At 41.5% G+C, this 27759-nt stretch overlaps 1 protein-coding gene across 2 annotated transcripts; it reads right to left on the bottom strand.

Moving 5' to 3' along the window:
- Nucleotides 1-829: 829 nt before the first annotated feature.
- Nucleotides 830-15245, bottom strand: POLE4 (DNA polymerase epsilon 4, accessory subunit). 2 transcript variants are annotated; one of them, XM_082357038.1, is made up of 4 exons: nucleotides 14975-15245; nucleotides 14271-14355; nucleotides 13556-13597; nucleotides 830-1288 (listed from the first exon to the last, which is right to left on the bottom strand). In XM_082357038.1, the coding sequence occupies exons 1-4, from the start codon at nucleotides 15182-15184 to the stop codon at nucleotides 1239-1241; spliced, it is 387 nt and encodes a 128-aa protein (XP_082213164.1). In that variant the 5' UTR covers nucleotides 15185-15245; the 3' UTR covers nucleotides 830-1238. The 2 variants fall into 2 exon arrangements, with proteins under 2 accessions (XP_082213164.1, XP_082213165.1); XM_082357039.1 differs by lacking the exon at nucleotides 830-1288 and adding an exon at nucleotides 2919-3240 and having other exon boundaries at nucleotides 14975-15239.
- Between the last annotated feature and the right edge of the window lie 12514 nt (nucleotides 15246-27759).

Genomic DNA, 27759 nt, shown 5'->3' on the forward strand with positions numbered 1-27759 from the left:
CTAAAACACTGCTGGTATAAATGCAAAATGGTACTGGTACTTTGGAAAACAGTTGGGCAGATTCTTTAAAAAGTAAACATACGTTTACAAGATCCAGCATTCCCACTCCTATGTATTTACCCAAGAGACATGAAAAGTTAATGTTCACACAAAAACCTACATGCAAATATTTACAGCACCTTTATTCATAATCACCAAAAACTGGCAAATATCCCTCAACTGGGGAATGGATAAACAAAATGTGGTACGTACATTCCATACAATGGAATACTACACAGAAATAAAAAGAAACAAACTACTGATACACACAACATAAATGAAACTCAAATGCATTATTAAGGAAGCCAGGCTCAAAAGTCTACAAACTGTATGATTCCATTTATGAAGGCAAACTATGTGGGCAATAAATAGATCAGTGGTTGCCAGGAGCTGGCACACTGGTTGGGTGGGAGAGGACTATAAAGAGGCAGCACGAGGGAATTTTTGTGGTGATGTAACTTTTCTAATCTTTGATTGAGATGGTCATTAAATGCATTTATCAAAACTCATAAAACTATATACTAAAAGGGGTGAATTTTGCTGAAAAAAAAAGGGCAGTTCATAAAAGAAAAACATGTCATATGGAAGAAACTTTAGAATAACCCACTCAACTGATAAGAGGGAAAACTCAGGAAGGGTAAGTGATTAACACAGTTTTATCTAAGGTAGTAGGAGTAGTGAGATGAGAACCAAAGTCTCCTGACCCGTCCATGATCCCTTCTACTACAGCAATATTTTCCAATGCTGTTTTACCTTGACCCCCAGTAAGAAATACACCATTACCACAAAGTTGGCAGCTTAAACCAACACTCATTTATTATCTTACAGTTCTGCAGCTTAGAAGTCTGGCACAGTGTGACCATATTATCTGCTCAGGGTCTCACGAGGCCAAAGTGAAGGTGTCAGCTGGCCTGGGCTTTTTCTGGAGGCTCTAAGGGACAACCCATTTCCAAGACCAGGCAAGTTACCAGCAGAATTCAGTTCAATGCAGTTGTGGGACTGAGGTCATTTCCTTGCTGGCTGTCAGCCAGCAGTTGTTCTCATCTTCTAAAGGCTGCCACATTCCTTGGCTCATGACCCTCTCCATCTTCAAAGCCAGCAACAATAGATCATGTCTTTTTCATGCTTTGAATCTTTCTGATGTCCTCTTCTGCCACATCTCTGTAACTTCTACCCTCAGCCAGGAGAAAGCTCTGCTTTTAAGAGTCCATGTGATTACTTTGGGGCTGGCCAGATAATCCAGGATAATCTATTTTAAAGTCTACTGATTAGTAACCTTAATTACATATGCAACATTCCCTCTTGCCATGTAACATATTCACAAGCAAGACACCAGGGGCAAAGGTCATGGGGGCCAAAACTGTGCCCACCAGATTTCCCACAATGATGTAGTATACACACATATAAATGAAACAAAAATACTTACCTTTCACTCAGTTCAACACTCCACTGCTTTTAATATTTTATTTTAAAATGACAGTGGCAACAGTACATTGATTTCATGTCCTATTAATGGGCTGCAACCTCTAAGTTTTATCTTGAAAAAAGGCCTGCATTCCCTTTTAAATTGCAATCTGCAATAATAATACGAGGCCCATGGAAGGGCCTCAGGGGCCTGTGTAACCCCTGAAATTATATGCAAAGTTCTGGTACTAACTAATCATAAGAAAAGCAGACAAACCCATGTCGGGGACAGTCTGCTGGATACCTCCCCAGTGCTACTGAAGGCTATCATGGTCATGAAAAGAGAAAACAGACCAGAGGAGACTGGGAGACATGACAAGTAAATGCAATGTACTGGGTTGGATCTTAGAACAGAAAAAGGATATTAATGGGAAAACTGGAGAAATCCAAAAAGTCTGGAGTTTAGTAAATAGTGATATAAACGTCAGTTTCTTAGGTTTGACAAATGTACCTGGCAACGTAAGATGTTAACAATGGGAAACTAGGTGAGGAGTATACAAGAACTCTGTACTATCTTTGCAGCTTTTCTGTAAATCAGTATTATTCTAAAAAAAAATTTACTTATAAAACATTACAAGATTGAGCATCTGCACATCCTTCTAGGGAGATTTATATACTTTATACCTTCTATTCATGATCCAAAAATATTTAAGTTCCACTGTCCAAGGCTTCCTGCTGCTTTCCTTAACCACTACTTTCTAAGTACTCTGCCTCCTTCCTCCTATGTCACCCACACCTTCTCTCAAAAAACAAGATTTAACTAGGACCTGGGGAAGGGAAGAATGGGGAATTATTTTCTAATGGGTTCAGTTTCAGTGTGGGAAGATGAAAAATGTTCTGGAGATGGATGATGGTGATAACAATGGGAATAAATGCCACAGAACTGTACACTTAAAAGTGGTTAAAATGATACATTTTATGTTATGTATATTTTATAATTTTAAAAATAAAGGAATGGGTACTGATACATGCTATAACATAGATAAACCTTACAAAACATTATCTTAAGCGAAAGAAGGCAGACACGAAATACCACCTATTATGTAATTCCCTTAACAATGCTCTAAAATTGACTATAGCAAGTTTTACATAACTGTGCATATATTAAAAACTACTGAAATGTATACTTTAAGTGGGTAAATTGTATGGTAGGTGAAATATATCTCAATAAAGCTACTGAAATATTTTAACTGGTTTTAAACCTAGGATCACATTTATTTGACATCTGAAGACCTTAAGTGACATCCTATAAATTCTGGAGCCACACTCTGCTGATGTGCTAAAAAAATGAACAAATAAATGAAAGACTGTGGTTTACAATGGCTAGCAGGGAAGATCAGAAAAATCTGTGGCTAGGCATGGTGGCTCTCCAGTCATGAGGCAAAAACAAAGGCAAGGTTATAAAACACACTAGGTTGAGGTTGATCAGAAACTTTTATTTGGTCCTTATCATTTTATTAAGCAACCTACAAAATCATTTTCTATATCTCTACCACAAGCAGCAGCAGCTGCATCCAGGCCAGAAATGGAAGACACAAGTAGTGGAAGACCTTATAAAGAAAAGCTAAGAGGTGAGATCTCTGCTTATCCAGGCTTAGGTGAAGGTAGAACAGGAAAAGTGTGTAAGTCCAGTATTCCAAAGACTCTTCGTCAAAGCTGAGACTTGCAGAGGCCCTAGCTGAAGGATGCAGGTACAGGCTCACAAAACTGCCCAGCTCAGCAATCAATCCAAAGTACCTAAAAACACAAAGAGCAATGTTGAAAGCAAGGTGTCTCAAGAGCTAGATGAATGTAGCAAACTGGGCAAAGTTAAGTGGCAGCTGCTTTGGTACTGGCAGTTCTTCTAAGACCAAAATACTCATTTTGGGGAATATCTATCAAAAGATCCTTTGGGAAGAACATGTCATTACAGAGGCTGGGCAGTTAAGTCTGGAGAGTTCAATTTAGAGGTGGGAAAAGGGCTAAGAAATTGTGTTGGTTAATGAGCATCTATGGAGACTACAACAAAATAAATAAGTTCTCTAAGCAGAGTTTATAATCTTTGAAAAAGTTCCAGGTCAAGATGGGAAACTGGGGACTTCCCTGGTGGCGCAGTGGTTAAGAATCCTCTTGCCATTTTAAGGGACATGGGTTCGATCCCTGGTCTGGGAAGATCCCACATGCCACAGAGCAAATAAGCCCGTGTGCCACAACTACTGAGCCTGCACTCTAGAACCTGCGAGCCACGACTACTGAGCCCACATGCCGCAACTACTGAAGCCCACATGCCTAGAGCCCGTGCTCCGCAACAAGAGAAGCCACCACCATGAGAAGCCTGAGCACCACAACGAAGAGCAGCCTCCACTCGCCACAACTAGAGAAAGCCCGCACGCAGCAATGAAGACCCAATGCAGTCAAAAATAAAAAATTTTTTTTAATTTTAAAAAAAGATGGAAACTGAACCCTCAAGTTTGTATGCCCTCCCATGCAAGATTCCACTTGAAAGGAAAAAAATCTTTTAACAGGTATATAAATCTACAACAAAGAGATTTGGTTGAAACAAAAAACTGACAAAGAAATCTGACTGAAGTGTGTTTATAAATAGGGCAGAGGAAAATAAGCCTACAATAAACACAGAGGGGGGTGCAGCAGAGGTGGGAACCCATCTAACTAGAAAACTCATGGGGAGGATCTAGACTGACACCAAAAATGACAGAAAGAGATGCAAGGCTAACATGGGTAATGACTCGAGGGTCTACATGATAAACAGTTGACCCCATCTCCCCACAACCCTCCCTGTGTGCAGCACCAGAAAACAAGCATTGAAACTAAATCTAACTTGAAAACAAAATCAGCAGGCTCTCTTCTAAAGAACTAAATGAATTATCTGGAGAACTAGGGCAGCTTCTGAAAATTCCAGCTTCCTACAGTCAAGTTTTCTGCAATTCTGGCTTTTGGAGGCCCCCAACATAACATCTGGTCCCACCCGCTACCCACACTAAAGTAAAACTGCAAGGCAAAAACCACCCTCCATACACATACATACACAGGTTCCAAACAGCCTTCTTATTCCCTCATTCTAAAATAGAATAAAAATTACAAGGCATTTGAAGAAAGCCTATCCAATAAAAGGAAAGATTAGAAAGAATAATTCAGGGAAAAGAACACATAAGAGGGGCTTCTTTGGTGGCACAGTGGTTGAGAATCTGCCTGCCCATGCAGGGGACATGGGTTTGAGCCCTGGTCTGGGAGGATCCCACATGCCGCGGAGCAACTAGGCCCGTGAGCCACAATTGCTGAGCCTGCACGGCTGGAGCCTGTGCCCCACAACAAGAGAGGCCACGATAGTGAGAGGCCCATGCACCGTTGACGAAGAGTGGCCCCCACTTGCCGCAACTGGAGAAAGCCCTCGCACAGAAACGAAGACCCAACACAGCCATAAATAAATAAATAAATAAATAAAAATATATATCATAAAAAAAAAAGAACACATAAGAACAAAACAAAGCAAAAAACCTCAAAATTTTTTTAATAGCCTCTGCTTTTGATAATGGCAAATTTCTGCTGATACCAACTGATACAGCTGATTGCACTATTTTTAAAAAGAAAATCCTTCAGGCATTAAACAGGCCTCAAGAAAAGGCAAACCCAAAATCTAGAGAAGGCAAAAACACAAAGAAAACCCAGCCTCCAAAACTGCTTTTACCTCAGGGGAATCTGCCAATCCAAAAGAGAGCTGAGAAACTGTTGTGATTTGGGCTGAGCAAATGAAGGGTCAAATCTGAGAATCTGCCCAAGTGGAAAGGTTTGATAATTGCCCCCCTTTCTAAAAGCTGGATTCCCAAAAGGCTACACCCTCAGAGTCAGGCTGAACTAGAATTAAATCAGTCCCCTCACAGACCTGCCATCACAGTTTATATCACCACAGTGATCAAGTAATCCTCAAGTCTTGGATTCAAAAAGGAGGTTCTGCACTGATACATGTCCATAGATGTCTTGCAGAAGCAAATGAAAATCTTTGAAGAAAAGTCTCATTATACTGGCCTCAAATAATTATCCAACAAATAATTTTTTCAAATATTAATACAATGACAAATATACCAAGATAACTAGGCAAATAAAAAAAGACCATGAGACAGTACCAACAGAAACAATAGACAGAAAAGTAAATAAATAAGCCAGGCTTAAAAGGCTTTGGATATTAGATTGGACACAGACTATAAACAATTGTACATACTATGTTTAGTGAAATAAAAGACAAGCTTCAAAACATCTGCAGCAAATACAAAGTGACAAAATAGATTTGAAAAATAACTAAATGGAATTTGCAGAAACTGAAAAATAAAACAAGAACTGAAACTAATAAATCAACAGGAAAGTTTAAAGGAGACAAGACCACTGAACAGAGAATTAATAAACTGGAAGGTCAGAAAAATTACATAGAATACATCATGGAGAGGCAAAATGATGGTTGACTTTTAGCATACATTTAATGTGAATCCCAGAGAGAAAGGAGAAAGAACAAGAGAAAGGAGAGAGAAAGAGACTTCTCCAGGACAGATGAAAGACATCAATCCATAGATTTAAAAAGCCTAAGCAGACTACATAAAAGGAAATTATACCTAGACAATGAGTGAAACTACAGAAAAAATAAAGAGAAAATCTTCAAAGCAGACAGAAAAAAGGGACAAATTTGCTTCAAAAGAGAGAAGAATGACTGTTTCAAGGTGCTAAAACAAAGTTCCACCTAGAATTCTATATTCAGCAAAATATCTTTCAATAAAGAAAGTAAATCAGCAAGCCAGAACAGGTAGAGAAAAAAAGTAAAATAAAGGCTTTTTTATACCAAAAAAGAAAAGCAGAGTTTGCTACCATCAGACCCTTTAGGATTTACTTAAGAAAGAAATGATCACAAACGGAGGAGCAGAAATATGAAAAGGAAAGATGACCAAAGACAGTATAAATATGTGGATAAATTTATATATCATTGCCTGTATAATATAGCAATAATATAATATAGCCTTATGTGGATTGACAAAGACAACACAAAATAGATGACAATACCAGCATAAGTGGGGGATGAGGGACTTGTAAATTGAGCTAATGGATTCTAAGATCCCATTTTGTTGAGGATAAAGGGAAAGGTACTAACACTAGGCTCTGATAAATTAAGGATGCATGTAGTAACTGGTAGGGTAGCAAAAAAAAAGAGTATACAACTTCCAAATTGATAGAGGGAAAACTGAATAAATTATACTCAAAAAAAGGTAAAAAATGGAAAGAAAAAAATAAAACATAAAATAAGAAAGACAGATAGTAAGCACAAAATAAGACGGTACTTCTAACCCATATATATCATTAACTACATTAAATTAAATGCCCCACTTAAAGACAAAGAATATAAGCCTTAAAATAATTCACACCACACACATCAAAAATACATCCACATGTGGAGGAATTCTCACTGAAAACTACCTGGAGTCTGGCAGAACTCCTGTACAATCAAAGCTGTAAGAAAGATCCACACAGAGTCAGGTAGGAAGGGAAGAGAAGTGGTCAGGTCAGGACAGGCTTGGAGATCCTCCCTGGGTAGTGAGCAGTTTGAATCACAACATGGGCACCCCAGATCTGGGGTCCAACACAAGGAGGATGAGTCCTCTTAGCTGGTTTGAAATCCAGTGGGACTGACAGTGTGGCTGTAAGAAACCTAGTCTCCACTCGTGAAGAGTGCACACACGCTTGCTTACTCCCAAAATAAGGCAGAGGAAGCAGACTGAAACTGTGACCAACCAGTGCGTGCCCCCAGCCCACACCAAGCACCCCCTCCAGCCCCCCTTAATCCACAGCACAGCTCCACACTAGGGCAAAGGCTGCCACAGCTGAGGAGAACACACAGTTGTGAGGGACGGAGCCGGCTTGAATCTGGCACGGCATCTGAATAGAGCAAGGGAACCCATGACTGGTGGTCACAGGGCAGCAAATCAGGAGTGGTCTGGAGTTCTGACTGGTGCTGGGACCACCCCAGCGCATACCCCAGTCCACGCCAAATGCCCACTCTGGCCCCTCTTGCTCCACAACAGTTCCCCACTAGGGCAAAGGCTGCCACTGCAGAGGAAAGTACAAACTGTGGAGGACAGAGTAGGCTCAAACTTGGCACAGCACCCAGACAGGGAAAGGGCACCATTACTAGCATTCACAGGGGCAGCAGATCACAAGCAGTCTGTAGCTCTGACTGGTGCCAGGACCATCCAAGTGCAGGCCCCAGCCTCCACTGGGTGCCCAATCCAGCCCCTCTGGTTCCAGCACTGCTCCCCTCGGAGCAAAGGTGCTGATGTGGGGAGGGGGGAACAGCACACACTCAAAGTGAACAGAACCAACTCGGACCCTACTCTCAGGGTTTCTGCTCCAGCAATTTGGGACCTGACACCATTCCTGATAGGGCAGTGTTGGCAACTGAGGAGTGGAGAAGACCCAGCTTGCATCTGCCTCTGGCTCCAGCCCCTCCGTGTCCAGCCCCACCTTCTACCAAGGTGATAGCTTCCAGCACACTCTGGGGTAAGCTGTGACTTGTGTTCACTTCAGATCCAGCTCTCCCATCAAAGCCACTGAGCACACACAGACTATATAGAGATGCTCCCACACAAGCACACCCCTTCAAGACCAGGACGGGTAACTGTTTCACCTAATTTCACAGAGACAGAGAAAGTTAAGCAAAATGAGAAGACAAAGGAATTTCTTTAAAATGAAAGAACAAGGAAAAAACCCTGAAAAAACAACTAATGAAACAGAAATAAGTAATTTACCAGATAAAATGTTCAAAGCATTAGTAACAAGAATGCTAACTGAACTAGGGAAAAGAATAGATGAACTAGGGAAAAGAATAGATGAACAGTGAAAATTTTTACAAGGAACTAGAAAGTATAAGAAAGAACTAGTCAGAACTGAAATGAAAAACACCCCAGAAGGAATTAACAGAAGATTAGGTGATACAGAAGAATGCAAAAATGATCTGAAGATAGAATAATGGAAATCACCCAATCAGAACAGCAAAAAGAAAAACATTAAAAAATGAATATAGTATAAGGGACCTCTGGGACAACATCCAGCATACCAACATTCAAACTATAGGGGTCCCAGAAGAAGAGAGAGAGAGAGAGAGGGATCAAAAATGTATTTGATGAAATTATGGCTGAATACTTCCTGATCCTGAAGAAGGAAACAGATATCCAGATAAATAAAGCAGAAATGCTCAAGAGTCTTCTTTATGTGGAAAATAAAAGGCTACAACAGGAAGAAAGAATCTATAGGAAAGGAAAAATCTCACTTGTATAGGCAAATATATATTAAAAGGCTGTGGATCAACCTCTGAAATAAGCTAGTAAGAAGATTAAAAGACAAAAACCAGAGAATTCCCTGGTGGTCCAGTGGTTAGGACTCAGCGCTTTCAGTTCCGTGGGCCCAGGTTTAATCCCTGGTCAGAGAACTAAGTTCCCACAAGCCACATAGCACAGCCACAAAAAAAAAAAAAAAAAAAAAAAAAAAAAAGGATAAAAAATTGTAAAATCAACTATAACTACAATAACAGTTAAGGAATAAACATAAAGATGTAAAATATGACATCAAAACAATAAAACATAGGGGAAAGGAGTGAAAAAATGTACATCTTTTAGAATGTGTTTGAACTTAAATGACTACCAGTTTAAAACTTGTAGTTATATATAGGTCAACATATATGAACCCCATGGTAACCACAAATCAAAATCCTATAACAGATAAACAAAAACTAGAGAGAAAGGAACACAAGCATAGCACTAAATAGAATCATCAAAGCACAAGGGAAGAAACTAAAAGCAGAAGAACAGGAAAGAACTACAAAAACCAGAAAACGATGAACAAAATGGCAGTAAGTACGTACCTATCAATAATGATCTTAAATGTCAATGGACTAAATGCTCCAATCATAAGCATAGGGTGGCTGACTGGATGAAAAAACAATACCTATCTATTATGCTGCTTACAAGAGACCCACCTCAAAGCTTCAGACATACACAGACTCAAAGTGTGGGGATGGAAAAAGATATTTCATGCAAATGGAAATGACAAGAAAGCTGGGGTAGAAATAGTCCTCTCAGACAAAATAGCCTTTAAAACAAAGTCTATAACAAAAGACAAAGAAGGGCATTATATAATGATAAAGGGATCAATACAAAGACAGGATGTAACATTCAATAACATATGCACCTAATATAGGAGTACCTAGTACATAAAGCAAACAGTAACAGACATAAAGGGAGAAACTGAGAGTAATACAATAGTAGTAGGGGACTTTGACACCCCACTTACATCAATGGACAGATCATCCAGATACAAAGTCAATAAGGAAACTGTGGTCTTAAATGACATATTAGGCCAGTTAACTTAAAAGATACCTACAGGATATTCCACCCAAAAACAACAGAATACACATTCTTTTCAAATGCACAAAGAATGTTCTCCAGGACAGATCACATGCCAGGTCACTAAACAAGTCTCAACAAATTTAACAGGTTAGAAATTATATCAAGCATTTTTTCCCAGCACAATGGTGTGAACAGAAATCAGTCACACGAAGAAAAATGGGGAAAACACAAACATGCGGAGACTAAACATATGCTACTCAAAAACCAATGGGTCACTGAAGAAATCCAAGAGAAAATCAGAAACTACCTCAAGACAAATAAAAATGGAAACACAACTTTCCAAAATCTTTGGGATGCAGCAAAAGCAGTTCTAAGAGAAAAGTTTGGAGCAACAGAGGCCTACCTCGAGAAATGAGAAAAATCTCAAACAACATAACCTACCACCTAAAAGAATTAGAAAAAAAAGGTCAAAGCCAAAAGTCAGCAGGACAAAGGTAACAATAAAGATCAAAGAGGAAAAAAATGAAACAGAGAAACATACAACAATAGAAAAGATCAGTGAAACCAAGAGCTGGTTTTTTGAAAAGATAAACAAAATTGAAAAGTCTTTAGTCAACTCATCAAGAAAAAAAGAGGATCCAAATAAACAAAATAAGAGATACAAAAAAATCATAAGAGAATACTACCAACAGTTATATGCCAACAAATTGGGCAATCAAGAAGAAATGGATACATGTCTAGAAACAGACAACATTCCAAGACTGAATGAGAAAGAAATACATAATCTGAACAGCTGGACCACCAGTAGTGAAACTGAACTATTAATCAAAACACGCCCAGCAAACAAAACTCCAGGACCAGATGGCTTCACAGAGAAATTCTACCAAACGTATAAAGAAGAGCTAGTACCTATCCTTCTCAAACTATTCCAAAAACCTGGAAGATGAAACACTCACAAATTCATTCTACAGTAAGACCACCATTACCCTGATACCAAAACCAGACAAAGAAACTACAAAAAAAAAATTACAGGCCAATTATCACTGATGAATATAAATGCAAACACCCTCAACAAAATACTAGCAAACCAAATCCAACAATATATTTTAAAAGGATCATACACCATGATCAAGTAGAATTTATTCCAGGGATGCAAGGATAGTTCAATATTCACAAATCAATCAATGTGATACACCACATTAACAAAAGGAAAGACAAAAACCACATGACCATCTTAACAGATGGAGAAAAAGCATTTAACAAAATCCTACGCCCTTTTATGATAAAAACTCTCATCAATGTTGTTCCTACCAGACTGGCAAAAATCAAACCCTGATAATACCAAGTGTTGGTGAAAATGAGGAACAATGGGAACTGTCATACACTGCTGATAGAGATGTGAATCAGGTATACAGGATGTCTGGCAGTATCCACAAAAGATATACATATTCTATACCATATTCATTTCATAAGGAAAGGCTTAGAAAAGAATATATATATATATACACATATATAACCATATTTGCATTAAAATACCCAGAAGATTAGACAAGAGACTAATAACCGCTACCTAAAGGGAGGGGACCTATATAAGGGATTAAAGGACAGACAGGGTAGAGGAAGACTGTTCACAATACCGTTTTTCAACTTCTACACTCAACCTATATAGCATGGAAGATCTAATTATGATAAGGAGGTATGTTTTCAGCCTTGACACAAAGTGAGAGCTAGAAGTGAGCTAAAAATGGGAAAGGAAGGAATAAGAGAACTAACAGTCATACCTTACAAAGTGAGGAGTCAACAACAAAAAATACATATTTTAGTATGTTATATAAATTGTAAAGGTAACAGAGAAACTAAAAATAATGATAAAACTACCAAAAATCAGAAAGGAGGGAAGGGACTGATGGGGTACTATAGGTTAGTCAAACCTTCATTTATCATAGCAGGAAGTCAAAAGATAAGATCTACAGTTGATAAATCAACAACAAAGCATATTATTCAAAAATGTAAGAAGCCATCTGAAAAGCTAAAAACAGAAATAATAAAAGGATGAGGGCCATTTCATTATAAGTCATTAGGTAACTATTTCACTTTTAAACAGGAATATATACTGACTCAACTAAAAAGAAAAAAAATTTCACTTAGAACATACACATCTAAGGACATAAGAACATTTATTTTACCAGGTACAAAATAATATAATACTGACTAAATCCAAGGGGGCTAAAATGACCAAAATTCAGATCTACTAATGTAGGATAGAGCAGAGGGATTCAACTACTGAGATTATTGAATCCAAAGATGAAAATGAACACATCCACCACTCATTAAATGGCCATTTATTAAAAATCCAAGCCAAGCACTATGCATGGTATAGGCTAAAGTGGAAAACCTTGTTAAGTTCTCTCCACTTCTATTCCTAGCACCCTCCAGTTTATCATCCTGGCACCAGAGGTTGGCAGTTTTATGTCTTTAAATAGAACTTTGATCACATCGCTCATCTCTTTGAAAAGATGGTAATTAAAAATAAACAGGTAGAAGTGCTCACTTCAGCACTACACTTACTAAAATTGTAACGATACAGGGAAAGTTAGCATGGTCCCTGTGCAAGGATGACACAAATTCATGAAGTGTTCCATATTTAAAAATAAAATAAAATAAAAATAAACAGGTAGAGTTAGGCTCCAAACATTTTTGATTGAGGAACTGACAGGATGTCAGTCACAAGAAATTGTCCGCCTTAGGTAGGCAGCTAACAAGTTATTTTTAAGAAAAATGAGTAATCAGAAAAGAGGCTTAAAAAAGATCTACAAATTAAGAGAATACTCAATAATCTAGGCTCAAAGCTAGCCATGGGAATATATCTTAAAAGACATTTAAAAGAATATATCAAGAGGGCCAGGGGCCTAGGTTGATTACAGATGCAGAACAAAGGAGTAAAAATAGTGAAATAAATAATTCAAGAAAAGATTTCTGAAAGTAATGAGGCTTCAGGGAGGTAGCTGAGAACATCCTGGTGTGATAAAGGTGAGAATGAACTGAAGGTCCATGGCTTTTGCAAAGCTCTTCAATCAGAATATATGTAGGGAATAGTAAGCTGATCAGATTTAGGAATTAAGTAGGAGAGAGAGCTCTAAGAGAAGTTAGTTAAAATGAGGTATCTCAAATATTTTCTATTTCAATGACAAGATTTAGTTAGTATACAAGAGTTAATCTAAAATTCCTAAGAACAAATAGATACAGGCCAGAACAGAATCTCACTGAGGCAAAATAATCACTTTACACAGACTGCTGAAGAAGAGAAAAGAAGAAGCAACCCTTTAAATGATGGCAATCATTTCTGATCTCTAGCATTATGATGAGGGGTAAGATTTATATCTAATAATGGAGATCAAAGTAAGAATCAAACTTCTGAATCCACCTAACTACACTGGGGTCTTTATAGTCCCTCCCATTTTTTTACGGTTAAGCAGTTTTCAGGAAGAAGTTCTAACTACCCAAGGGAACTTGAATTAGAATTTGTTTTTCCTATCTTAATAGGAAATAGGGAGAAAGAATTATTCCTACAGGAACAAGGAAGAACCAGGCCATCAGTTTTATAAGGTTTTGAACTCAGATCGTTAGCATGGGAAAGACAGGTGGAAATGATTACCCCGTGATAGAGAACTCACCTTCCAGGAAAGCAAATTCATCCACAGCTTCTATTGCATTATCTGAAACACAAGGTAAAGGGACACCTGACTAACTCTGGTCATCAGGGCATCAACCGCTTACAAAAGCACAACCCACACAGTGAAGGGTATGAGGCTTTATGCAAATTAGGGCATTTATAAAATTTGTCCCTTGCTATCTTGAAATCCGTATCTACTCCACCACCAAATTTTACGTATCAGCTGTCTCTCTGAGAGTAAGAAAATAAGAAAAGCCTGGTTAAATACTGCTCACTGAGGGGAACATCTTTACTCTGAGTCATCAGAGAAGAGCTGCCTATATAGCAGGGAAAGCGATATTATGGTATATGAAAGCTTACAGATGTTTTAGGGTTACCAGCTAAAAAGTACAGTCAGAAATCAAACCTCTACTTTCTAGGTGAATAAAAAACAGTCAAGCCTGGTACAATATGGCAGAAGGTATAAAGGGGTCTAGTTAGCTTTGGCAACATCTAGACTCCTTCGGTTCTCTGTCCCAGCACCTCTCCAGCCACCCAAAGCAGATTTTCAAAAGATAGGGTTTTCTGGCACTGTGGCAGCCCAAGAGAAAACATCGTAGGAAGAGACCTGTGGCACCGCTCATCTTACAGTGATGCCGTCTTAACCAGTGTAAGGGAAAACCTTGCCCAGCCCTCTCGTCTGCCCCCAGATCCAAGATACCACAGTGACACTTTACCCAAATCTCTCCTCTGAAGGGTTTTCCTCTTCCCCTGTTGAGCACAACAGTAGGCATCTTTTGCAATGGTTTCCACAAACAGTTCCTGTGAAGAAAAGAAGCAGAAATAAAAAAAAAAAAAAACAGTAAAAGTTATAATACAAACCAAAATTGAAAAAACAAAACAAACAAGCAGAGTTGTATGGATGAATTCTAGTACAATTCTTGTGCGTGCTTCTGTTGGCGGTGGGGGAACGGACAGGGGTGAAAGAGAGGTTCTCAGGGAAGCTGAAGGCTCTCCTGGACTTCATAAAAGTCTAGTCCCCTTCCCCCTCCTGCAGTCGCCCATGACACATCCGTCCCTCCCTCACTTGTAGATCCACCACACTTATTTACTTGAGGCTCCTACAAGTTCAGTGTTAGATTGGAGATGCAAATTAATGTCGCGTCCAGGCCCTCATGAAGAGGTAGCTATGTTAGCAAAGCAGTACAACTACTTTATGTGACCCTTTTTCCGTCCTCCCTTCCTATACTCACACCTCAGAATCCGGCCCCAGCACCTCTCTCACCTCCCGGTGCTCAGCACACCCCGCCCCAAAACCTCTTCTCGCTCCCCACGTTCCCCAAACCTGGCCCAAAAGCTCGCTAAGCCCCGCCCTTCGGAAAGGCCCCGAGCCCCGCCCCTCGCCACGCACCCCCGCCACCCCCTTGTGCCTCTGCCGCACCGCGGCTCGTGCCAGAATGAAGATGGCTTCCTGTCCTGCGAGCGTCACGTCGGGGTCCGCCTTCACCAAGGCCTTCACTCGCGCCAGAGGCAGCCTCGAGAGACGAGCCCCGGGCGCACTCGTCGGGGCATGGGGCTGCGGAGCCGCTGCGTCCCCACCGGTGCCCTCCTCCTCCCGGAAAGCCCCCTTCCCAGCCGCCAGAGCCGCCATCCGGGCCCAGAGTGCTGCGCGAGGCCGCCGACTGTGTGCACACAGGCGGTGCCGGCCCCCTTCTCGCGCGCGCTGGAAGCCACGCCCCCTACGGGCGCGTGACTCCGCCCATCACGCGGCGGGGCGCCAGACGGGCCTTTTTGCGCCACTCGCAGTGCCTTTGGGGGCCTGGTAGCCTGTCTTGCCGTCACAGATGACTCTCACGCGACATCATGCCTAGTTGAGCCCTCTTTTGAGAAAGTTGATTGTAAAAGTAAACACAGCAGTAATAGAAATATATACAGGAGAAACTTGAACAAGTTTATGTGCTACTGGAAGAGACAGTAAAATAAGAGCAATAAAAATGTAGGAGGGGGCTTCCCTGGTGGCGCAGTGGTTGAGAATCTGCCTGCCAATGCAGGGGACACGGGTTCGAGCCCTGGTCTGGGAAGATCCCAGATGCCGCGGAGCAACTGGGCCCGTGAGCCACAACTACTGAGCCTGCGTCTGGAGCCTGTGCTCCGCAACAAGAGAGGCCGCGACAGTGAGAGGCCCGCGCACCGCAATGAAGAGTGGCCTCTGCTTGCCGCAAGTGGAGAAAGCCCTCGCACAGAAACGAAGACCCAACACAGCCAAAAATAAATAAATTAATTAATTAATTTTAAAAAAATATGTAGGAGGGAAAAGAAACAAGTTATGGACATCATTTCAACAATTCTTCCCTCTTTCTCGTGACAAAATGTCATCTATATCAGTTAGGGTACAATTAGGAGAAAGAAACCGCACAGGGTTTGAGCAGGGAAAGTAATTTGAACAGGAAAGTTTAACATAAAAATTCCTAACTTTAACAGGGAATTGACTATTAAGGGGCAAAGAAAAGTCTAAAGAATAGAGGAGTTGCATGTATGTTCCCAGGACTGGGGTAGAAAACCCAAGGATGGAACGAACATGGGAGAGCACCCCCTCCCACCAGAGCTGAGATCAAGATCTTGTTGCAGAGGGCCAGCCACGACTCACTGAAGTGCCCGCTGGCAGGACTCATGGGCAGTTCACTTCTCTGGGGTGCTTTGGAGAGGTGCTGCACACTTCTGGCCACTGTGCACTACAAAAACCTGCTCCCAAAACACACTGGGACCAGGAAATGCCCCTTTTGTCCTCCAATGCACTCTACTGATACAGCATAATATCGTAATCATCTGGCTGAGGAGAAACGTTTTGACATCACCAGCAAGCAATGAAGATGGACCTGGAGCTAAGAGACAATAGGCTGATAGCAGCACACCACACCAGGTTAAATCGAATCCTATGCCTATGCTACAGTGACACCCACGCAGCTGTATGTGGATAGAGAGAACAACAAAAAACGTCAACAACAAAAACCAAACTGACTGGTCTTACCAGTCTTGTCCTCAGTCTCAAGTGAAAATGAAGGCAGCCAACAATCCCACCACATTCTGCTCACTTGCCTACTCACCAGATGATTATCTGACACCTTCTCCTCAATCCACCTGGCTCTCTCTGCTGATGATATCGGTTGCTATTCCACAGAGAAAATAGAAGCACTGAGAATGGAGCTTCCGCTGACTCTCATCACTGCGCCTATACACCTAACAGTACCTACACCCAGGTGCTCTGCCTTCCCACCTGCCACTGGACTGAAATGTCAGTGCTCCTCTCCAAGGCCATCCCCTCCACATTTGTCCATTAGATTCCTAACCCTTCTTACCTTCTCAAGGAAATCACTCTGGCATCTCTTTTCGCTCTCTTGCTCTTGCTCCCTTGCTATCTCTCTCTCCCTCTGCTGAGCCATCCCTATCAGCATACATCTTTTTTTTAGGACTTTGTATATACCCCTTTATTAGCTTCTGGCAATGGATGTTGCTGGGGAGAACTGTTAAATGAGCTTGATGATTTTTTTTGCCTTATAGAAGAAAAAATGTAGAAAGTACATTACATGTATTACATAACATTACATGTAATGTTATGTAATATATATTTTACATAATATTGTACATATATGCATATACACATATACATTAACACGTGGGTTTTGATATGTATGCATCAATTTTTGTTTTACTATTGTGTGTTTTTTCAGTATACAGACTTACTTCATCATTTAAGGAATAATTTTCGTTTTTATGGTGGGGTTTTTTGGTGGGTTTTTTTGGGATTTTTAAAATATATTTTATTTTTTTACTTATTTTATTGATTTGGTTGGGCCAGGTCTTAGTTGTGGCATGTGAACCCTTAGTTGCAACATGTATGCAGGATCTAGTTCCCCGAACAGGGATCAAACCCAGGCCCCCTGCATTGGGAGCATGGAGTCCTAACCACTGCGCCACCAGGGAAGTCCCTATGGTGTTTTTAATGATTGAATATCTTTTCAGGGATACTAGTTATCCCCAAGTTAGATCATCTTTGTCCTCCATGTTGATTGCCTTATAATTGTTTTGATTTTGTTCTTTTTTCATTCATTGTGGTTACGTTAAGCCTTTGTTTCATGTCAGTAATTCATTTCATAGCTGTGTTTATCTGCTTTCTTTTGTTTCTAATTTACTTATCAGTTTTATAATAATGGCATCTCGGCTCTTAATTTGTTTCCATAGCTATATAAACAGCCATTTAGTCTCATTCTGTTTTTTCATAATTTGCCATGTGAGTTCTTGTTTTAAGTCTTATTAAAATTTTAAATCACATGAAGCACTTGTGGGCAATTTTCCTGTTTCATAGAGCATGTTTTCTTCCAGATGGGGTTCTTCAACTGTCTTTTGTATACCACCTTCCATTCTTTTAATATTTTACTGTAGCATATTTGTACATTTGCCATACTCTTTTGTTATTTTTAAAAATGTTGCCTGTACTTAATGGGAGAAGTTCTAGTTAGTCTTCTACTTGCTTGATATAACATGAATGAATTTTCCATGACTCCTTATAATCTATTTATCCTTTTTGAGTAGTGGTGGGTCCAGTATTTTTTTTAATTTACATCTTTATTTGAGTATAATTGCTTTACATTGTTGTGTTAGTTGCTGCTGTATAACAAAGTGAATCAGCTATATGTATACATATATCCCCATATCCCCTCCCTCTTGCGTCTCCCTCCCACCCTCCCTATCCCACCCCTCTAGGTGGTCACAAAGCACCAAGCTGATCTCCCTGTGCTATGAGGCTGCTTCCCACTAGCTATCTATTTTACATTTGGTAGTGTATATATGTCCATGCCACTCTCTCATTTCTTCCCAGCTTACCCTTCCCCCTCCCCATGTCCTCAAGTCCATTCTCTATGTCTGCGTCTTTATTCCTGTCCTGCCCCTAGGTTCTTCAGTACCATTTTTTTTTTAAGATTCCATATATATGTGTTAGCATACGGTATTTGTTTTTCACTTTGTGACTTATTTCACTCTATATGACAGACTCTAGGTCCATCCACCTCACTACAAATAACTCAATTTCGTTTTTTTATGACTGAGTAATATTCCATTGTATATATGTGCCACATCTTCTTTATTTGTTCATCTGTCAATGGACACTTAGATTGTTTCCATGTCCTGGCTATTGTAAATAAAGCTGCAATGAACATTGTGGTACATGACTCTTTTCGAATTATGGTTTTCTCAGGGTATATGCCCAGAAGTGGGATTGCTGGGTCGTATGGTAGTTCTATTTATAGTTTTTTAAGGAACATCCATACTGTTCTCCATAGTGGCTGTATCAGTTTACATTCCCACCAACAGTGCAAGGGGGTTCCCTTTTCTCCACACCCTCAACAGCATTTATTGTTTGTAGATTTTTTGATGATGGCCATTCTGACCGGTGTGAGGTGATACCTCATTGTACTTTTGATTTGCATTTCTTTAATGATTAGTGATGTTGAGCATTCTTTCATATGTTTGTTGGCAATCTGTATATCTTCTTTGGAGAAATGTCTATTTAGGTCTTCAGCCCATTTTTGGATTGGATTATTTTTTTTTTGATACTAAGCTGCATGAGCTGTTTGTATATTTTGGAGATTAATTCTTTGTCAGTTGCTTCATTTGCAAATATTTTCTCCCATTCTGAGGGTTGTCTTTTCATCTTGTTTATGGTTTCCTTTGCTGTGCAAGAGCTTTTAAGTTTCATTAGGTCCCATTTGTTTATTTCTGTTTTTATTTCCATTTCTCTAGGAGGTGGGTCAGAAAGGATCTTGCTGTGATTTATGTCATAGAGTGTTCTGCCTATGTTTTCCTCCAAGAGTTTTGTAGTGTCTGGCTTTACATTTAAGTCTTTAATCCATTTTGAGTTTATTTTTGTGTATGGTGTTAGGGCAGCATACATCTTTACAAAAAATTTACTCTTGACTCCACACACTCCTGCAACTTCTACCTCATTTCTTTTTTTTTTTTTTTGAAAACATTTTTTAAATTTTTATTTATTTATTTTTATTTTTGGCTGCATTGGGTCTTTTTGCTGCATGCAGGCTTTCTCTAATTGTGGCAAGCGTGGGTTACTCTTCATTGTGGTGTGTGGGCTTCTCATTGCGGTGGCTTCTCTTGTGGAGCATGGGCTCTAGGCGTGTGGGCTTCAGTAGTTGTGGCACGTGGGCTCAGTAGTTGTGGCGCACAGGCTTAGTTGCTCTGTGGCATGTGGGATCTTCCTGGACCAGGGCTTGAACCTGTGTCCCCTGCATTGGCAGGTGGATTCTTAACCACTGCGCCACCAGGGAAGTCCCTTTTGCCTCATTTCTTTGCTCTTATTTGCAACAAAAGTCTTTTGCAAGCTTATCTATATTCATTGTCTCCAATTTTTCCCTTTTCGCTCCCTCTTGCTCTTACTCCAGTGAGGTATTTATCACCACCAGTCCACCGAGGCTGCATTTTCAAGATCAGCAATGACCAGGGCCACCTCTGATGTGCAGGAACCTGGAAAGATATTTTTTAAGGGCTCTTGTCTATCTAAACAATTTGATTTTAAAATGTATTTCAAAATTTATGGGCCCATGTGAAGTGTTGATATTTAATCAATGAAGATTTAGAATCATCAATAGAGGTATTTACATATTTGTTCATTGTATCAAGACTGCACATGAAGACTCTTCATAGAGTCCAGGCACCAATTATTCCTGTTCAGGTGCAGGAAACATCTTTTTATGCTCTTTTGGCTTATGTTACATCTCTCACTGTGAGAATAAGGCAGCAACACAATAGCGATAACAATTGCTCACAATGCCAGGGCTCTTTGAAACCTGTTTGTATTGAAACAGTATGGTTTTGGGTTTGGGTTTTTTGTTTGTTTTTTGTGCCTCTTCAGTCCTCTAATCCCATTTATTTAATTCTGGTTGCATCATTACTCATGACACTGCAACATGGATCATGGCACCTGTGCATACTCTCTCAAAGGGTGTCTCTGTGCTTCATTGATGATGACCAAAAAATGCAAGCCTTACCAAGCCTTGTATGTATGAAAGTATGAATGATAATCAATTTTCTGAATATGTTAAATTTTCTGCTTGAAATTTTATAATGTTAACATAGAACAACACATCTTCAAACCACATATTCTCTTGAATTCTTTAGGCTGTAATCACTGCATTTTTAGAATGTAATCATTTTAAGTGTTGCCTGCAGTCCTACTTCCAAACACTACCATCAACAGGGAGGAGAGGTAAGGAGACATGAATGGAGCAAGAAAAACAGTCCTGGTAACACAAGAAATGTTTATTCCTTGTTGGGCATAGCTTAAGACTGACCTGGGAAAGCACACTATCACCATATCATCTGGAGGCAAGAGAGGACATTGGTTGGAAGAGCCTGTTGGCATTGCAAAGCGATAGTCTTAAAAGCCCTCAGAGGAGGTATGCACAGCCACCCCAGGCGGACTTTCTGATGTATGGTACAAAGCCTGAGGAGGGCATGGGATGACAACCCCCAGTGGCAAGGGGATATACACGATAAAGAATGCCTGCCACTGTCCCACACCTTTGAGTGCTATATATCAGAGATGACACTATGGTTGGAACACAGATTGGTGAGAGCTGAGGTATGGGCCCACACATGCAGCTCAAGTCTGAGTATTGGCAGTGGATCATTAGTAGCCCAGTGCCCTGTGTCTGATGTGAGAGTCACCCTAAATCAGTGTGTCAGTTCCATTCTGGTGACCCAATTTCACACAATTCCATATCAGCCAGTAGGAACAATTTAGTTGCCAGGCTGCCCTCCCAGACCAGGACCCAGCCAAGAGTCCTCAGAGGAACCTATTGGCACAAATCTTGGGGTTCCTCAAGATAACAGGTCAACCCTACAAGTGGAGTAGAGGTTCAGAGTGTGCCCCCACAGTGAGAGAAAACAAGGATTGGGGTCCACACATGTTCCTGTCTAAAGACAGGGGCCGTCATTTGTCCCCAACCCCTGGGGTCTACCATGACTAAGTGAGCCCTACTAGAAGAGGAGATCAGATAACCCCATTTATATTTTTCCACTTGCATTGTTGCCCAAGCTTCTCTCCAGGGATCCTCATTTTTGTTCTAGACTTGACCTTACCCTTGATCACTTTAAGGCCCAGATATAAAATTCCTCATTGTGAAGAATTAATTTTTATAGTCTTTGGAGATACCCAATGATTCATCAGGAAGTTTGTTTTTCCAAAGATGCTATAGAGTCACAGAATTTCCAAGCTTGAAGGGATTTGAGACATTCATAAAATCATAGACATTCAGATCTGGAGGAGCTTTAGGGTCATTCAGATCAATTCTTTATTTCTGAATTCCCTCTTTCTAAGACTCCTTTCTTGGTTTCCATAACATCCAATACCCTAGTTTCCCTCCTATCTTTCTAGTCACTCTTTCTCAGTCTCCTTTGCAGGCTACTTTTTCCAGAGCTAAACCTTCATACTCTTTTGCTCACTCTAGATCCCTAGGTGAGCTCATCCAGGCCCATGGCTTTAAATACCATCTATATGCTAATGATTCCCAAATTTATATTTCCAGCCCCACACTCTCCAAGGAGTTTCAAGCTCATATATCCAGCTGTCTATTCCTTGCCACTAGTATATCTCTCAAAAGTCTCAAACTTGAAATGCTTAAAAATGGACTCTAGATTTTACCTTTCACACATATCAATGAGTTCTTCCCTTAGTATTCCAATCAAAGGAAATGGCTCCACAATCCATACAGATGCCAAAGCCTGAAACCCCAGAATCCTTATTCTTACTTACTTTCTTTCCCTCAGTCTCACATCCAGTCTGTTAATAAATTCTTTCCATTCTTCCCACCTTTTTTCAAGTGCATCTACTTCTGTTAATTTCCAATGCCAACATTCTTATCCAAGCCATCATCATCTATATCTCCTCTGGACCACTCCAGTAGTGTCCTAACTGGTTTTCCCTATTCCAATACCACCTCAATCCCTGCTCTGTGTAGCAACTGGAGGATTCTTTCAAGGTGTGAATTTAAATCTTAAATCATCCAATGACTCCCACTGTACCCACAATAAATTCCAAACTCATATTACTGCTTCAAATGGCTCTGTCACCTCTAACCTCATCTCATACATCCCCTCTTGCTCACTGTGCTCCAGTATTGCTGGCCTTTCATTGCCTTGACCACACCAAGCTTTTTCCACCCTCAGGGACTTCACATACTAGGACCTCTTCCTGGAATATTCTTCTACTAATTTCTTTTTTAGGTCATAGCTTGTCATGGTTTTAAACACATCTACAAATTCTTGGGCTTTAACCTATCAAAAGGTGGAATCTGAGTTTCCCTCCCCTTGCTTCCAATGAATAAAATGCTGCAGAAGTGACCCTGTTTAAAGTGACTCTGACTTCTAAAACTAGGTCAAAAAAGGTGATACAGCTTCCAACTTGGTTCTCTCTCGGGAGGCTCACCCTTGGAACCCAGCCACCATGAAAGGAGCCACATGGAGAGGCCACATGCAGGTGTCTTAGCTGACTGCCCAGTTCAGGTCCCTAGCAACAGCCAGCATCAACCACTAGACATGTAAATGAGGAAGATTTCAGATGAGTCCAATCCCCATCCTCCAAGCTGCCCCAGTTGATGCTAGGTAGAACAGAGACATGCTCTACCAAGCCCCACCTAAATTACAGATTTGTGAGCAAAATAACAGCTACCATTGTTTTAAGCTGCTAAGTTTTGGGGTCATTTGTTGCATAGCAATAGATGTCTGGAATACAGCTGATATGTCCCCTCCTCAGAACTGCCCTCCCTGACCATCCTATCTAAGTGTCTGCTGGTTCCATCCACCACTAATAAACGATTAATCATTATTATTAACTTCAATGCCCAGCCTAGTGCCTGGCACATAGGAGGTGCTCAGTGAATATTTGTGGAATGATCGATTAAGTGAGTGAATACTCTTGTCACATTTGAAGTTATCAGTCATTAATAAGATGGAAGTTTGTTTAATCATTTGCAGGGTGGTAACATCAAACATCAACTCAGATAGAGGGAAGGGGAGTTACAGAGCATGCTCTCCTGGTGCTGCTGCATGGTCAGGGTGGGCAGACTTGATGGCCACCACTCAGGGGCCTAGATAACTAGAAGTCACTAGGGCCTGGGAAAGTAGAGAGGGAGCCCCAAAGACACTAGTCCTGGTGTCAATGTAGCAGAGAGTCTGCCTTATCTGTTACTGAGGAAACAAGTGACTCTCCTTGTTATCTGTTATGCCTGCCAGCACATGTCTTTCTCAGAGGTGGCATATTCCCAATTTGGAAAACAGAAGACATGTGGACTGAGGCAGAAGAATTTCAGAGAATCATTCTTGCAAGAGATGCTTGACTTTGGCAGAGTTGATAATGACAAACATGTCAGATGATTGAGTTTCAGGCTGGTTCCTGGGGGCCCTGTTCATTGCTTTCCCCTCCAACTTGTGGTTTCCTTGGTGACAGGACAGCTGCTGGGCAGATGGCGGCTTTGGGACCACCTGACTAGCTTTGAAGCTAACTGACTCTGACAGCTTTGATTGGAATGAAAAGATTTAGGGTTCCTACTGGCTTTCTTAAATTAAACCCTCCCTCCTGGACTGAGTTTGTTTATGAATGTTGCATTAGATTAGGGGATTTTCCTGTGACAACAGAGTTCCTTTACCATAGATGTTGACTAGTTGGGGTTGCTGGCAGGTTTTCTGAGGTTGGGTTCCTCAAAGCAGCCCAGCCAGGCAAGGCTACACCCTCATCTCTTCCCCCAAACAATGCCTCTCAGTGGTGTGTACCAATCAGGTCTCAATAGGAAAACAGAAACCACACCAGTTATTTTGACAGAAAGAATTTAACCTAGGCAATAGGTGATACAAGTACTGGAGGCTGAAAAGGTAAAAAAGGAATTTCAAGATAAACACAGAGGCAGTAGCTGCAGCAGGCAGCTCCATCTCTGGGACTGGAGAGCAAAGGGAAGAGATTGGGGTCCTAATCCTTTAGAAGTTTGGCAGAGGGACCCTGCAGAGCTGGAACCCAGACCTCCAAGGAGTGGCAACTGCCTAGTATTTGTGAGGCTGGTGCTGTGAGTGTAGAAAAAACTGGAAAATGGAACACATTGCTATTAGAAAGAACAGTCATTGCTAGAGTTATGCTCATGGGAGCAAGAAGCAGTGAGGAAGGAGCGAGTCTCTGCTCCCTCCTCCAACCTCATAACCCACTTTGTTGACAGAGCCTAACCCGGAGCTAGCTGGCCACAGAGAATTGTGGTTTTCAAAAAGTCACAGCCCCAGTGTCACAGAGTAGAGTGTAAAAGGGTGGGTCTGAGCTGAGAGACATTAGCTTCATAACCAGCACAGGATTCTGAACAAAAGGATCACAGTAGATGATGAGATAGAACACCCAGGTCACGAATACCCACACCTTCTCTTTCACGGGTGGAAATCACCCATGTTTACTTAGTTCTTTGCACATTACAGAGAACTTCTTACATTGTCTTATTTATAGGCAGATAATGATAACATGGGAGAAACTGCCTATGTGTTCTGGCCCTGAGGAGAATGGGAGACTGTCCTGTGTCCAACATTGGTCCACTTTGCCCCCACTTTGTCCCTGAGCTCCTGCCCTCAGGGCCTAGAACGGCCAGGTGCAGACTGATCTGTGCTTCTCTCATCTAGTACATTTCCAACAGATCTGGATGTTTCCAACTTGTTCCTCAGGAGCAGGTGGGAGGGTCACCAAGCAGGACAGTCACCCTGCCCTCCAACCCTGTTTCAGCCAGAATAGCTCCACAGCATTTATTTATCATATTTGGTTTCCAAGTCAGTTTACATTTGAAGAGGAAGTTGTGCAGGGCACAATAGCTGGCAGACCCTTACCCTAGAGGGAGAGCCTTCAAACTGCCACTGCCAAGTGTGCCAACAAGGCTGACTTCCAATGGTCTCCTCCTCTGAGATGACCTCTCTCCCTACCAATCTGAGGCAAGTATCAGTCCCTGTTTGTCCCCTTCAGAGGCTAACCCTCCCCAAAACCTCTTAAGAGTGTCCCTTCAAAGGCATGTTGCTGGGTGGTGTACTCAGTGTTCAATGTCTGGGTGCATGGGTTGTGCCCATTTATATGTAGGTATAATTTGAGGTATTGTTTTTTGTTCATATGTTGGTTGATGTGTTTTTCTGCAAGAAGTCTTTTAATCCAGCCTAGAGGAAGAGAAGGGTAGGAAAGGGGTGACTCAGCAGGAAGGAAGGAATAATATTTTTCCTTTCCCAAATACACCCCAGACTTACACCTGCCCCTAACATTTGTCAGAGTATACATGGAGGCAGTGGGCCCATACTCCCACCTTCTCTTCCCACTCCCAACCCCACCCAGTAGGCATTAAACACACACCTCAACCCACATGTCTAAATCCTATCCAAAACCCGTCTACAAACAGCTGCCCTTAGCTACCCCTGAGACCTAGGTGAGCTCACCATAGGCAGGACAGATGGGGAAGAGGCTCATGAAGCCCTGGAAGAGAATGGGGTATTTGGGCAGGGAATTTTGAATCCCAGGTACCCAAATGCGGCCTGAAGGGAGGAACTGACCTTGGTTGGCACAGACTTCTTGGCCTGTGGACTTCTTATCCTGTGGGGAGGGGTCAGCCCCCACCAGGACCAGGACAAGGGTCCTGAAATCAAGGCTCAGATTGTAGCCTGAGAGGACAAGAGGCTTCCTGGGCAAAGCAGAGCCCAGAAGGAGTCACTAGGCAGCCAGCCTCCTTCTGAAGTCCCCACCCAAGCAGGTACCCCCTACGCCCGGGCAAGAAGCAAGAGAAGTCAAGGTAAGGGGCCAGTGCTCAACAGCAGTGTCCTGTGGCAATGAGGGCAGGGGTAGCCACAGCTATGCAGGCTGGCCAGGGGGCCACTTCCTTAGCAGAAGCCTGAAAGAGCTCCATTAAGGCCTCCAGGTTCCCATCATGACATGTGAAGGAGGTGGGCTCTCCAAAGATGGACACTGGGCCACACCCTGGCTGATGGTGGGGGCAGGGGGAGGGTGAAGTGATAGCTGCTTACAAATTAACTCTAGAAAAGCAGAAATATGATGTTTCTTCACTTTGTTGCGCTTGTCAATTTTAGGTCTTTTCCCAGTTCTGCCCACCACCACCATACTCTCTTAAGGTTCAGAGTTCTTGCATTTACAACCCTTTATTTTAGTGCCTAATATATCTTTTTTAAACTTTTCATATGGAGAAATTCAGTGAAAGGTAAAAGTAGATAGAAGACTACAATGAACCCATATGTACCCATCACCCCCATCTTGTTCTATCCAAAATCCCATCTATTTCTCCCCTCCTGTGTTATTTTGAGGCAATCCCAAGTATCATTTGGTTTCATCATTTAATATTTCAGTGTATATCTCTTTAAATTGATTCTTTTAAAAAATTACCTCAATGCCTCTATTAAGGAAGATAAAAATTCCTTAATATCATCAAATATCGACTCAGTGTTCTCATTTCCTTGTCTCCTAAATATCGCTCATGGTGCTTTGGGAGGGACCCTGGCAGGAGCACAATGTGAGACAGGACAACAGTGGACCTCGCTGTGGCCCAGACCAGGTGAGTGCTAAAGGTTCAAATGGGGGAAGAAATGGTAGGAGATGCCCAGGGAGCATGGGACCATGAACCAGCACTGAGCAGACGGGACAGAATCCTCTCCCGTTCCTTCCCAACCAGAGGGAAAGGGGAGGTTTGAATAAGAAGGCACTGTCAGAGAACAGCCAAGTTCATTTTCCTCCCTTCTCTCCTGGGCACCTTCTTGGCATACTCACTCCCAACACTTTCATCTCCCTTCACAGCCTGGAGGCTCCTGAAAGGGAGACACTTTCTCCTTCACCTGCTCATCTGCAATGCAAACAAGGTACTTGGTACATAGTAGGTGCTTGAGAAATGGTTTGCTGGGCACTACCTGGCTAGACAGCTGCATGGCCATTGTTGGAGTACAGGGCAGGCTACTGTAAAATGTGCCTCAATGGCCTATTGATTATTTTGAATTAAAGTTACTTAAGAAATGCCCAATGCAAGAGGGACACTCTGTCCCTCCCTTCTGTCTCCCTGAGAGCAGGAAATAAAGGTGCACTCCTGCCTCTGAAGGTAAAGTCCCTTATCTCCAGAGACAGGGAATTTAGGCCCAGAAGCCTATATAAACAAACCT

Source organism: Balaenoptera borealis, assembly GCF_965194805.1.
Source record: "Balaenoptera borealis genome assembly, chromosome: 15".
In the NCBI taxonomy this organism is placed as follows: Eukaryota; Metazoa; Chordata; class Mammalia; order Artiodactyla; family Balaenopteridae; genus Balaenoptera; species Balaenoptera borealis.